Source organism: Balaenoptera borealis, assembly GCF_965194805.1.
Source record: "Balaenoptera borealis genome assembly, chromosome: 2".
NCBI lineage: Eukaryota > Metazoa > Chordata > Mammalia > Artiodactyla > Balaenopteridae > Balaenoptera > Balaenoptera borealis.
The window spans coordinates 9,570,465-9,583,683 of NC_138867.1; the positions used below are offsets into that span (position 1 = coordinate 9,570,465).

Here is a 13,219-nt window from a genome sequence, read left to right on the forward strand (position 1 = left end):
TTGCAGGCAATCTCCCTATATTCCAGCCATCAACCACTTGTAACAGGTGGCACAATGAATGTTTTTCCTACAGTTAATTTTTTCCCCCATTTGGCGTTTTTTGTTGTTTTGTTTATTTTTATTTTTTTAATTGAAGTACAGTTGATTTACAGTATTGTGTTAGTTTCAGGTGTACAGCAAAGTGATTCAGTTATACACACATATATATCTATTCTTTTTCAGATTCTTTTCCCTCATAGGTTATTACAAAATACTGAGCAGAGTTCCCTGTGCTATATAGTAGGTCCTTGTTGGTTACCTATTTTATATATAGTAGTGTGTATATGTCAGTCCCAAACTCCTAGTTTATCCCTCACCCCTGTTGTTGTTTCTAAATATGCTTTATTTATTTATTTTTGCAGAATTAAAGTGCTTTTAGTTGCTGTTATGGAAACCAGCTCTGGAAGCTTAAAGAACAGCAAAGGAAATTATTAGATGTGTATTATCTCATGAGATCTGCTTTAATTTTGTGTCTGCACCACCCCCAGCCCATGAATTTCCACTGGAATTTGGTCGTTTCTAGAACAGTAGGAGACAAGCATGTTCTGAAACCAAGCGGGACCCTGTGCGGCTCCCAGGCACAAATCCTTTCTGTGTCCCCCATTTCTTGTTTGTAGGAAATAGGCTTCATTCAGCCTCCTTGACCTTCCCTGAGTCCCAAAGGGTGGGTTCGGACAGTTGCTAATTAGGGAAGGGAGGGGATGCAGAAACAAAGGAGGAGTGGTCAAGAAGCAACAGTGCAGCTTTGGAGCAGGGTCCTAGGAACTCCTCAAGGAATATATGTAACCACACTTCTGAGTTCCTCTGCAGAACAAGGCTGTCACCCAGGCGCAGAATGGCAACTTCAGGCTGAGCGCAAGATTCCTGGATAACTGCTTTGTTACCTCACCACCAGCTGATCAGAGAAAGCCACACACCCTTCAGCCCTCACCCCAAATTTTGCCTATAAAAACTTTTCCCCCAAAACCATCAGGCAGTTCAGGTTTTTTGAGCACGCGCCACCCGTTCTCCTTGCTTGGCCCTGCCGTAAACCTCTCTCTGCTCCAAACTCTGACATTTCGGTTTACTTGGCCTCACTTTGTCCTGGGCACACGAACTTTGTTCAGTAACAATTTTCTTTTCATTCGAGATTTCCCATCTAAGATCATGGTATGGCTCTCCATTGAGTCATGTCTCTTTCCTTGAGAAGAGTTTTTATACATTTCTTGAATTTTTTTCCCGGTAGTCTAGATTTTGGGTTACCATTTTGAACACAGCAGTTAAGAAAATATTGAAGTTTAAGATGCTCAAGCCACCTGACGTGGGAGGTTCTCTCAAGAAAATACCAAGTAAGGATGCATTTGGATGTGTTGACTGAAATAAAAACACACAACATAAAAGTTGCAAGTGAAGTTTTATTCGGGGATCTTACTGAGGACTACAGTCTGGGAAACAGCCTCTCAGATAGCTCCAAGGTACTGCTTTGAAAGAGGTAAGGGGGGAGCCAGAATATATACGAATTTTTTGCTGGAAAAAAAAATGGAGTCGAACATCAAAAGATCACCGCTAATCACAAAGGACAGCCTCTTCAAATTAATGATTTTAGTGCTTTTCTCTGTATGGGAAGGTGCAAGAATCTGGGATCATTGAAATTTTTCCTTAGATGTGTATTTTAACTATCTAGGGGCAGGTATCCAAAGCACAGAATGCTTCCTCTTTTTTTTTTTTTTTTCCCCCATCCTGAATTTCCCTGTCAGTGGGTGACCACAGTGGCTCATGACTTGACTTCTGTAGAACTGGAATGGCAGGCAACATTTTTTTTCTTTACAGATACAGTAAGAAAATGCTGGGAATGTCCTAAATATCAAGACTAGGAGATTGGTCAAATACACACTGGTATACCCAGTAATAGTCAAAATTTAGAACTATTATGGTTGCAACTCAGCAGTGGAGGAGAGGGAATTGGAAGGCAGTTCTGTCTGATATCACAATCTGCTCTTTATCCCCAGCTACACTGCCTTCCAAAAGAAAAAATAAAAAGCATTTCTCATTCACCTCACGTGAGCTAGTTCTCTGGCAAATAGGGCAACACATTTGGAGAAGCAGCTCTTGCAGAGCAGTTTGTATGATAAGTCGAATGGATACTTTAAATTTAATAATAATGAAAGTTAACAGTCATTTGTATGCTAAATTTCAGACAACGTGAAGTGTTTAAAATCATTCTGCCGTTGGATCCGGAGGTGGGGTGTTATTTGGTGAGCAGTGGGGAGGGTTTGAGTTTGCTCCACCGTTAGGTCCCCCATCCTGCCCCCCCAGCACTTTGCCTTCTAAACATAGTTGCGGGAGGAGGCCATTACAGGTGCATTTGGTTTTCAAGCTTTAAATACACTGCTTGTAATTTTGAAAGATCTTCTTGGTGTTACAGGTGTTACAGTTAGGTGGCCTCTTTGAGAACTATAACTAAAGTAGTGAATCTTTTTTTTAATGGCTCAAGGACAAATTACTCAACTAAATCAACAAGTTGCTTAATTGCCATACATACACAACACTTAAAAAAATCATAAATTAGAATAGTTCATTGAAATTGAACAGTTCTGGATAAAATACAGTTTTTTTTTTGTTGTTGTTGTTTTAAAATTTATTTATTTTTATTTATTTATTTTTGGCTATGTTGGGTCTTCGTTGCTGTGTGTAGGCTTTCTCTAGTTGCGGCGAGCGGGGGCTACTCTTCATTGCGGTGTGCAGGCTTCTCACTGCAGTGGCTTTTTTTATTGCGGAGTACAGGCTCTAGGTGCAGGGGCTTCAGCAGCTGTGGCTCACGGGCTCTTAAGAGTGCAACCTCAGCAGTTGTGGCGCACGGGCTTAGTTGCTCCACGGCATGTGGGATCTTCCCAGACCAGGGCTCGAACCCGTGTCCCCTGCATTGGCAGGCGGATTCTTAACCACTGCGCCACCAGGGAAGCCCTAAAATACAGTTTTGCACAATGTTACTCATTTAAGAGTTATTCTAAAAAAAAAGTTATCCTGAGTGTGTTGGCAGTTTTGATAAGCTACTTTCACCTTCTTATGTAGATTTTGTACATATAATATGCAACGTTGACTTTACAAAAAATCTAAATGGCTAATTTTATGTTCTTTTACAACACTGAGAATCTCTTGTCTTTGTGGTAAAAGGGGTGCATTTTTTAAAAATTTATTTATTTTATTTATTTATTTTTGGCTGCATTGGGTCTTCGTTGCTGCGCACGGGCTTTCTCTGGTTGCGGCGAGCGGGGGCTTCTCTTTGTTGTGGTGCGCGGGCTTCTCATTGCGGTGGCTTCTCGTTGTGGAGCACACGTGGGCTTCAGTAGTTGTGGCACGCGGGCTCAGTAATTGTGGCTCACAGGTTCTAGAGCGCAGGCTCAGTAGCTGTGGCACAAGGGCTTAGTTGCTCCGCGGCATGTGGGATCTTCCCGGACCAGGGATGAACCCGTGTCCTCTGCATTGGTAGGCGGATTCTCAACCACTGCGCCACCAGGGAAGCCCCAAGGGGTGCATTTTTGAAGGAGAAAATAATCAGTTTAGATTTGGAGTCCGATCACTCACAAATGACGAGTCCTTATTCAGAGCGGGCTGTTTCAGAAGTTTACCTTTAAAGGTTAAACCATTTAGTGCTATTTGCACCCAAATTTCTGAGGAAGGAAAGGAGGAAGTGGTGAGCTCTAAAGATAGAGCTTGAATTTTGTTGCTAAGTGACCAGGGATGAGGACCTAGGGGCTGCCCACTCCAGAAGAGGATGCCCGGTGCTCCACTCCAGGACTGCAGCCAGGAAGGCCACTGCCCCAACTCCACCAGGACCCTGTCACAGGCCACTGGGGTACCCTGTGCCGGCTGGGGGGAGAGGAGGGCCAGCAAACCCAACCCGCCTTGGGGGTGAGGGGGTGTTGGTCACTTCAACTTGTAAATCCCCTGACTTCATTTAACAGGCCTCTGGAAACACCAAAACAGCCATCAACTTTGAAAGGGGGAAATTCCGAGTGGGAATGTACGTAAATACGGCTAGTTACAGAAAAAGGTAAAAAGCAAACAACGATCTGGGGTATTTTGGGCTTCGGAGAGAAAGCCCCGGACTACAGAAGGAGGCCAGTGCACGCAAGTTCACTTCTGGCTCAGGGCTCGCTCACGCGTCCAACTGTCTTCACCAGAAGTCGCTGTCCTCCGGCCGCGGCCCTCCCTGCCTCAGGAAGCCACGTTCCGGGCCCGCCTCGAGGACACTGGAGGCCGGCGTGATCACCACCGCAGTTCCAGCCCAGCGCAGGGTAACGCCAGGGGCTCAAGATCAAGCGGCCTTCGGCAGGCAGTTCAAACCTCACTCTGGCCTCCACCGCCCACCCCGGGTGTTTCTGACCGCGTTCCCCACTGTAGCCCTCAGCTTGCCCTCCCGGGGCCTAGGGTCTTCTGGTTTGTCCCCAGTGCCTGCGGCGGCCCGGTTTGGTTCACCTTTGCACCCCGAGGGCCTCTCACGCGCTGGCACCTGGCAGGCACGCTGTCAAGAGCGGTGGAAAGAAAAGAAGGAAAGGAGGGAGAGGGGACAGAGAGAAAGAGGTGGTGTTTGCCTTGTGGTCTCCGCATCCGCCCCTGGATCTGCGATGGTTTCTGTCAAAGATGCAACACCGCCACCCCAGGCTCGGCGCGCCCTCACACCGCGCCTCCACGCAAAGCCTTTTCCACGAGGATCTGGCCCACGGTGCACCCTCCTCCAGGAGGTCAGGGGCTCCCCGCAGCTAATCCTCATCCCCTGCACCGGGACGGACGGGGAGAGGCCGAGCGCCGGCCAGGGAGAGTCCGGGGATGGGCCCAAGGCCGTCGCCCGCGGAGCTGCTCTCTGGGTTTGGTGGCCAGCCGCGGAGTCAGCGTCCCGTCTCGGCTTGACGGGGTTAATCCGTCTCGACTCCGCAGATCCAGGGCACGGTGACATTGGCCAGGGGTGAAGGAGGAGGGAACCCTACTGGCCTGGAGGCGTCCTGTCCCACCCAAATGTTACCCCCAGAGGCTCCTGGACACCTGCCCAGGGACGCTCTTTTAGGAGTAACCTGAAAGCCACAGCTGGTCCGGGTTCTGAGTGACCTGGGGACTCCGCGAATCCTCCCCCCGCGCCCCACGCCCCGCCCCGGGTTGGGACTAGCCGGTGGCAGCACGGAGCTCCCAGTTCAGAGGGGCACCGGGGTGGACACCACCTCCCACGCATCCACTTGTCCTCCGTGCCCAGTGCGCCCCGGGGATGCCCGGGTCTGAAGCCGGGAGTGAAGCTGGCCCCGGAGCCCAGACTCCTGGGAAGATGCAAAAACGGGCTCGGTGCCTCGGACGCTGAGAAACTTCCCCCACCCCAGCCCGGAGGCCTGACGCCCTGGGCGGCTCCGGGCCTCGGGGATCTGGGCGTTCCCGACGCCAGAGCAGGCTCAGCTCGCGGCGTCCTCCGACCCCTACCTTCGCCCTCATCCCCGGGGCCGCAGGAGGGGAGGGGCGGGGCCGTCCGCCACAAGGGCGTTCGCGTTCTGTAGTTATTGCGTCTGGTTCTCCCGCGCGTGCATTTCTCCGCTCCCCGGCAAAGCAGCCGGGTGCGCTGTCCCCGCGGCGCCGAGGAGCCCCGGCTTCGCTCTTAACTTTTACCAGGATCGGGCCTGCGGGCGCGGGAGCCGGGGCGCGCGCCTCCTCCGGCGCGGCCGCCCCGCCCGCCCCCCGCCGGGTCCCCGCCCGCCAGCCGGCCGCGCTCGGAAAGCCCCCGCGGCTCCGCCCACCCCCTAGGGGCTTTCTCCAGCCTCCAGCGACTGGAGTCCTGGAGCGCAGCCGCCGGGCGCGCGTTTCCGCCGAGCTGGGGCGCGCAGAGCATTGCTTTTCTGGGGCCGCAAGAGACAAGAGGCGGTGACCTCGGTGCGCGCCCCGCGTCCCCGGCTCCCGGCCAGCTCCCCGGCCCCCGGCCCGCGCCCCGGCCGCCAGCATGGTGCTGCTGGCCGGGCCCGGGCCGGAGGGCGGCGGGGCACGCCGCGTGTCCCCGCAGTCGCCGTCCCCACCCCGGGACGCGCAGGCCGGGGAGGACCCAGCTGACTTCGAGGAGTACGAGGACTTCTCGAGTCTGCCCGACACCCGCAGCATCGCCTCGGACGACTCCTTCTACCCTTTTGGAGGCGAGGAGGAGTACAGCTCCGTGAGCGCGGAGAGCGTCCCGGAGGCCGTCCCGGAGGCGGCGACCCTCCTGCGCGCCGCCTGCGCCAACGATGTGGGGCTGCTGAGGGCGCTGGTGCGGCGGGGGCCCAGCGCCGAGGAGGTGCAGGAGACCGACCGCAACGGCCGGGTAAGCGGGCGTCTCCGCAGGTTTCGGGTCCCCTCCGCGTTCCTCCTATTGCCCGCGCCACCCGGATCCTGACTCTGTCCAGCGCCCGCGGTGAACCCTTTGCCTCGCTCTCTGGGCGTGGGGCACGTGTGGAGCCCTGGGTGGCCTGCCCATCCGGGCCGGGGTGGGGCGGCACGACTGATCTGCCGAGGTCACAGCGCCGCGGGGCCCGCCGCTAGTCCCGCGTGCTCACCGCAGCCCCCTCTCGTTTCCCGCCCCCGGAGTCCTCTTACTCCCGCCTGAGGCCCGCGCCGGGATCTGGGTTGGAAGCCTCTCGCCGGTCCCCTTCACCCTGGGTCCCCTCTGACCGTCACCCTTGCTCGCCTGCCGGGGACAGCCCTTCTGCCCAGAGCCCCACTTGCCCCCAGTCCTCGGCCCTCGCGCTGCCCCTGCACTTTCCCTTCCACGCCCGAGCGCGGATCGGCTTGTTCCAGCCCCCCGCGTTCGGAGTTTCCTCTGGGACCCCCTGCTTACCCGTACCCCTCCCCCCTCCCACGCCCGGCCGCTCCTGGTGACCCACGCGGTGACCTGCCAGCGTGATGTCCGACTTGGCTGTCTGCACGGTCACCGCGGAGAGCCAGGCCCCGGGGAGGGCCGCAGAGGGGCGCGTGCCCAGCAGGTAAGGCAGGCGGGCGTGGAGGCGGGGAGAGGCACGGGGTACGCATCAGTCAGGGCGAGACTCAGAGACGATGAGACACACTTAGAAAGAAAAAGTTGGCTTGAGGGGAACTGGCTTTCAGAACACAACCCACCAAAGCAGCTGGAGGGAAAAACCGCAGGGTGACCACGGCGGCCAAGTGCCCGTGGTCTGTGCTGTGTGCATAGTGGCAGAGATCTCAGCTGATTGTCACGTTTCCCGGTCCCCGGGGGATCCGCAGCCTCAGCCTGGCACAAATCGGGAGGGAAAGTGCTTTGGCTCGGGAGCCCACGCCTGATAAGAAAGATGTGCATTTCCCTGGGAACTGGTGGGACCCTGTGCCTTTGGTTTATCTCAGGGGGCCAGCTGGTTCGCCCCTGACTCTGGTCTGGGCCCGACTTAGGCAGACAGGAGCCCTTAGGCAGACAGGAGCCTGGGGGAGGGTCATTTTCTGCTGCTACACGTATGGTCTAACTTGACACAGCATTTGAACTTGGGGAAGGTTCTACACTCGGTGTAATGTGTCAGGTGGTGCGGGCCCGGAGGCCCCTAGAGCTGGGGGAGCTAATCTGGAGTCCTTGTGGGCAGATCACGCTGGTGGCGCTGGGACACCCGGCAATGACCGCACCTCAGCCCTCCCTCTGGTGTCCAGGCAATGGGTGCTGTTTCTGCAGGCTCTGCTTTCACTTTTACTAAGGTGACTTTTCACAAACAGATGCTTATGTGAGACCTCACTTTCCAGAAGCAGGTAACCAGGGCTGCTTTAAAGGAAGCCCGATAAGCATCAGGAAGAACACGGATGGGGTAGGTCTCTCCTGGGTTTCGGGCAGCCTGGGGTCTCCAGTGGGCAGGGGTGGGCCTGGCTCACCCAGCCCCCACTCTGAGGCTCCACTGGGCTGGGCTTTGTTGTTTCCTTTGGGGCCAAAAAAGAAGAGTTGGAAAACAGCTGCACTGGAGACCACTGTGAACAACGTAAACCATCCCCAAGGGGCTTGGGTCTGACGGACTGAGTTTCTGGGCCACTTTGAAAGCCCCTCCCTCAGTGCAGGGTCAGAGGAGGCTGGCTCCATCCTCTGAGCGCCCCTCTGCCTCAGTTTACCCGTCGTGATGTAGGGCTGACAGCAGCTCCAACCTCCTGGGGTTGTGAGCACGAGATGCCCTAACACACAGCACTCTGACATGGCCGTGTTTACTGTCTTGTCCTGTTTTTCACTCACCTACCTTCTCCTTGCTCGGAAGAGCCGTCCTCCAGCGTTTTATCTTTTTTCCTTCGACCAGGCAAAGCTCTTTTTCTCTCTGCTTTTGCCTTTGATTAAAGAGCCTCCCTTTGTTTTTCTGCTTTGAGTCTCCTCCTCTCTGCTCCCCACCAAATCAGGATGGAGAAACGGCGCTCGGCCCACCAACAGCAAGACCCCTGGTTCTTTTATCTTCTGATCAGAAGGAGGGCGTCCTGGGTTCTGGGCTTTGAAGGGGTGAGGCGAGAGCTTCTGTTCTTCCCAGTGGCTTCTTGATGCTATTATCAAACAGCCTCTGTCTATTCTGAAACACTTCGAAAGAATAAAGTGTCTCAAGGTCCAAAACATGACCCTGTAGCGAATGGGATAATGAGTCACCATTGAGTGGTTATTGCAGACCTACTGTGTACAAAGCACGGTTTGGCGCTGCAGGAGACTCCAAGGTGAATCAAACAGCCTCTGCCTTTTAGTTGAGGAAGAACTCAGAGAAATAGTACCCAGTGCTTAGAGAGTAATAGTACTCAGTGCTTAGAGCCAGAGGCAGGATGTGAGAGGGGCCCTATAAAAATGCAGAGCAAATGTCTTGGAAGCAGGGAGCTGAGGACAATTCTGGAAGCCCAGCAAGGGGAGCCTTTTGGAGATGGTGGTGGGAAGACATTCGAGCCAGACAGATAGAACGAAGGGGGTGGTGGCAAGTGCCGTGTGGTTGGTCGCAGTGCGGGACGATGTGGGTGCTAAAGCCGGAGAGGCCTCCCGGGGGGCTAGCTGATGAGAGGCTGGCCTGGAGCAGCCCGCTAAGAAACAGGAAATCGGGAAACAATATGGTTTCAGCGTGCCAGGGTCCGGCCTTGGGGCTGTGGTGTGCCTCCCCAGATGGCCATTCACTCACTGCCTTCAGGTTCTGGTCTTAAGGGCATCTCCTCAGGGAGACCTTTCCTCCCATGCCTAGCTAAGCCAGTGGCACTGGGAGCTGGGGACGACAATCCAGGTGTTCAGAGACTAAGGGCTGAAATTGTATATACGTAGGGTGGTCCTCTGAGACGACAGGTGACATTCAAGTAAAGATGTAGAGAAGATAACTCGGGCAGAGCACTCCAGACAGAGGGCACAGCATGTGCAAAGGCCCTGAGGCAGGAGCCCTTTGCGACTGGTCTATGATTAGTAGCAGTAAAAAAGCTTACAGAGCTTTTGCCGGAGGAGCGAGGTAATTGCATTAACTATAGAATTACAGGTGCTGCCGGCAGCAGCTTCGCAGAAGAAAAATATCTCTCAAGGTGTTTTGTGGGGGGGGTGTTTTTGTTGAGCTGTTGATCTCTGGTCAGTTAAGAAGAGAGTTTGCCTGAGCTGACAGAGGTTTCATTTGGTTGGAGTAAGTAAGGATCACGTTTGTTTTTAGGTGTGTTCTTTCCTGGCTCCTGAGGTTCGTAGAATTTTGGGTGTGGCTCAGCACAGTCTTCTAAAATAGTTATTGCCCTAAAAGGATGGTGTAATTGAATATGCAACCTATAAATATCTGTCAAACAATTCTTCAGCAATATTCAAAGTGTGCTCTGCTGTCTTGTACATTTAGGCGTGTTTTGTTCCCACTGACGCTGGGACAGTGGAAGCTACCGCACTTCTCCTTCTTAATTCTTCACTTCTCTCTCAAGGTTCAGCCTTACAGCCCTGACAGCTCTGCAGACAGTACTGAAGCCAAAGGAAGTGTTTGTGCTGTGTTCACTGTTACAGAACGGCAGTTTGAATGTCAGACAGCTCTTGAACCAAATTAGGCCCAATTATGCTAAATTTAAAATATTGTACTCCTTTCTTTTAATTTTTTATTTATTTTTACTTATTTATTTTTGGCCATGCCCTGCAGCTTGCAGGATTTTAGTTTCCTGACCAGGGATTGAACCCTGGCCCCCGGCAGTGGAAGTGCGGAGTCCTAACCACTGGACCGCCAGGGAATTCCCACTCCTTTCTTGCTATAATTCTTCTCATGCATGTTTAAATTCCAGGGCCTCTTGCTGAAGTTTTTCGAAGGCCTCTCCAGCCATTTGCTCTATGGCTCAGGAAGGCCCACACTGCAGACCCAGTATGGGGGTGTCTCCCTTTGCTCCTGGGGGGCTTAAATGTTTCATAGATTTGTAGCAGTGATTGGGACCTTAATCTTGACATATATGTGAGAAATGTTTTGTTTCTGTTTTTGTTGTTTTTTTGAATGCCATAGTAAGATTTATAAACTTTGGAATCACCTTTCCCTAAAATGAGAATCAAGTTTGAACTCACACCCCCTTCTGCATTTACCAGGCCTCAGTATTCATGGGCCTGCATGCGCTTAGAACTGGCTAGTTGGTACAGAAAGCGAATTCTGGCCTCAGGCCTCCATACGTCTGTCAAGGGTCATCCAGCAGAGAAGGAGCCTGGCTTTGCTGTTTGGGGATGTATCAGTATGTTAGTGTGTTAGCTGCACATTCTGAAGTGTGGGAAAGGGGGTGAGAAGGGAGAATGAGCAGATTAGACTGGGAGCCCAAGGGGCCAAACCAGAGAAGCTGAAGTGAGCCTGGGAAAGCCTGGGCTTGGGACGGGCAGGCTGACAGGTGTTGGCCTTTTCCTTCTCCACTGACCAAGGTAGGGGCCGCTCTGGGCCCAGAAGCAGTTGAAAGCCTCATTTGTTTTGTTTTTTTCATTTAAAAAAAAAAAAGGACACAATTTTTTAAAGGGCAGTTTTAGGTTCACAGCAAAATTGAGGGGAGGGTACAGAGATATACCCCCTACCCAGCCCCACCAGACACATTCTGCCCTGCACCCCCATTGTCAACATCCCCCATCCGAGTGGTACATTTGTTATAACTGATGAACCTACACTGACACATCCTAATCAGCCAAAGTCCACAGTTTACATTAGGGTTCACCCTTGGTGTTGGACATCCTATGGGTTTGGACAAATGTGTAATGACGCTTATCCATCACTGTAGTATCAAAAATTGTCCCATGTGTTCTTCACGTAAGTGTATCAGTTATCCGTGGGCACAGCAATGCTGCATAACAAATAACTGAAACCTCATGGGTGTATACACCAGTCACATTGTGCTAAGGGTGGCCCAGCTCAGCCAGTCTCAGCTGGATTTGCTTTTAGCTGGGGTTGGCTGCAGATGGCGGGACTGGGAAGGTCTTGGCTGGGGTGGCTGGTCTCTGCTCCATGTGGTTTCTTGTCCTCCAGCAGGCTGGCCCAGGCTTGCTCTCCATGGCAGGGGCAGGACTCCCAGGAGGCAAGCAGAGAGAATAAGGCTCAGCGTCAGTTCTGCTGAAGGAAGTTACAAAGCCGAGCCCAGATTTACCCTCTCACTGTGAACTTGCTTTTGTTTGTAATGAATGCTATTCCCTAACCCTAAGCATTTCTGCTTATCTAAAATTTATTTTTATTGAAAAGCATTTCAGATAGGTGCCCAAGAAGAGGGTATCAAGACCCTCCCATGTCCTAATCATTCAGCATCAACAAGCGTCAGCCCCTGAAGGCCGGTTTTAATTTTGATGGAAAGGATTATAGGATTTAATGCCACTTTTGGGGGGGGTGTGTTTATGAAGGTTTCAGAAACCTAGGAGGACCATTGTCAGGGGATTTTGAAGCTGGAATGGATTTTAGAGGCTAGTGGTCCCCATCATTTTGTAGTAGAAGAAAGTGGGGCTCAGAGAAGAGGGCAGCTAGATGGATCAGGAGAGCTGGGTTCTAGAATGATCCGGAAGCTGTTCGTGATCCTCCTTTTGACCCCCCCACGGGCCTCTCCAAGGGGCTTCTGAGCCTCCCCCTTTGCCTCCTGGCTGCCCATGAGGAATTGGCTACCTAGAAATTCTGTGGGGTGGTTTGGGTGACTTTGAACGTTTGATTTCTTTTCCATCCTATGCTTGTAAAGGAAGACTAAGGCAGGTGTTATAAAAATCTAAAACAATAAGAGAGCTTAGGGACTCTTTTGGAATCTCATTTATTCATCTAACATTCATATCAATATAATATGTGAGCTATTATTCAAAACTACTTTGAATGACAACTTCTAGTAGATATGGCTACAGTATAGGAAAAGCTTTAAATGTTATTTAGCTAATTGTAAGTTACTAAAATTCAATTCCTCCTATCAGACCTTTAGGTCAGTAACTAATGGTTATAGGATTATTCAGATTTTCTCTTTCTTCCTGAACCCATTATGGTAACCTCTATTTTTCTAGGAAACGGTTCCATTTTTTTATTCCCCTAAGTTTTGTTTTGTTTTTTTAAAATTATTATTTATTTATTTGGCTGTGTTGGGTCTTCGTTTCTGTGCGAGGGCTTCCTCTAGCTGCGGCGAGCGGGGGCCACTCTTCATCGCGGTGTGCAGGCCTCTCACTATCGTGGCGTCTCTTGTTGTGGAGCACAGGCTCCAGACGCGCAGGCTTAGTAGTTGTGGCTCACGGGCCTAGTTCCTCCGCGGCATGTGGGATCTTCCCAGACCAGGGCTCGAACCTGTGTCCCCTGCATTAGCAGGCAGATTCTCAACCACTGCGCCACCAGGGAAGCCCTCCCCTAAGTTTTAAAAGTTAACAGTATGAAGTTTTTACAGAGTTCTCTTTTTAATCTCTGCTATAACATTATTATATTCTGTTTTTCTACATTTTTGAATTAATGCTGTCTCTCTTTTGTGACATATTGTCAAAAATATTTTATTAGTCTCTTCAGAGAATCAGCTTTTGTTCTGGATCTGTTTCCTTCCTCACTATTTCATGAATTTCTGCTTTTCTTTTTATTATTTCCTTCCTTCAGGTTTGTTCTACATATAACTTTCAAAGTATCACTTTTGGCTTTTTTCCCACAAATTTTGATATGTAATATTTTATTATTGTTGTGTTCTCATTTACGTTATGATTTCCTCTTTTTTTGACCTAGAAGTTATTTAGAATGGTGTTTAAATTTTTTAAATACATATTGTTAAGCTTTATTAAAATATT

The 13,219-nt window shown here is 51.4% G+C and overlaps 1 protein-coding gene across 2 annotated transcripts in view; it reads left to right on the forward strand.

The window, feature by feature from the left end:
- Positions 1-5,848: 5,848 nt before the first annotated feature.
- ANKRD33B (ankyrin repeat domain 33B) overlaps positions 5,849-13,219 on the forward strand; it is an 86,484-nt gene continuing 79,113 nt past the window's right edge. The window contains exons 1-2 of one of the 2 annotated variants that reach the window (XM_082382610.1): positions 5,849-6,349; positions 6,831-7,007. In XM_082382610.1, coding sequence (XP_082238736.1) covers positions 5,996-6,349; positions 6,831-7,007 — 531 coding nt within the window. In that variant the 5' untranslated portion in view covers positions 5,849-5,995. The remainder of the gene's footprint in view (positions 6,350-6,830; positions 7,008-13,219) is intronic. The other variant, XM_082382609.1, reaches the window with a different exon arrangement.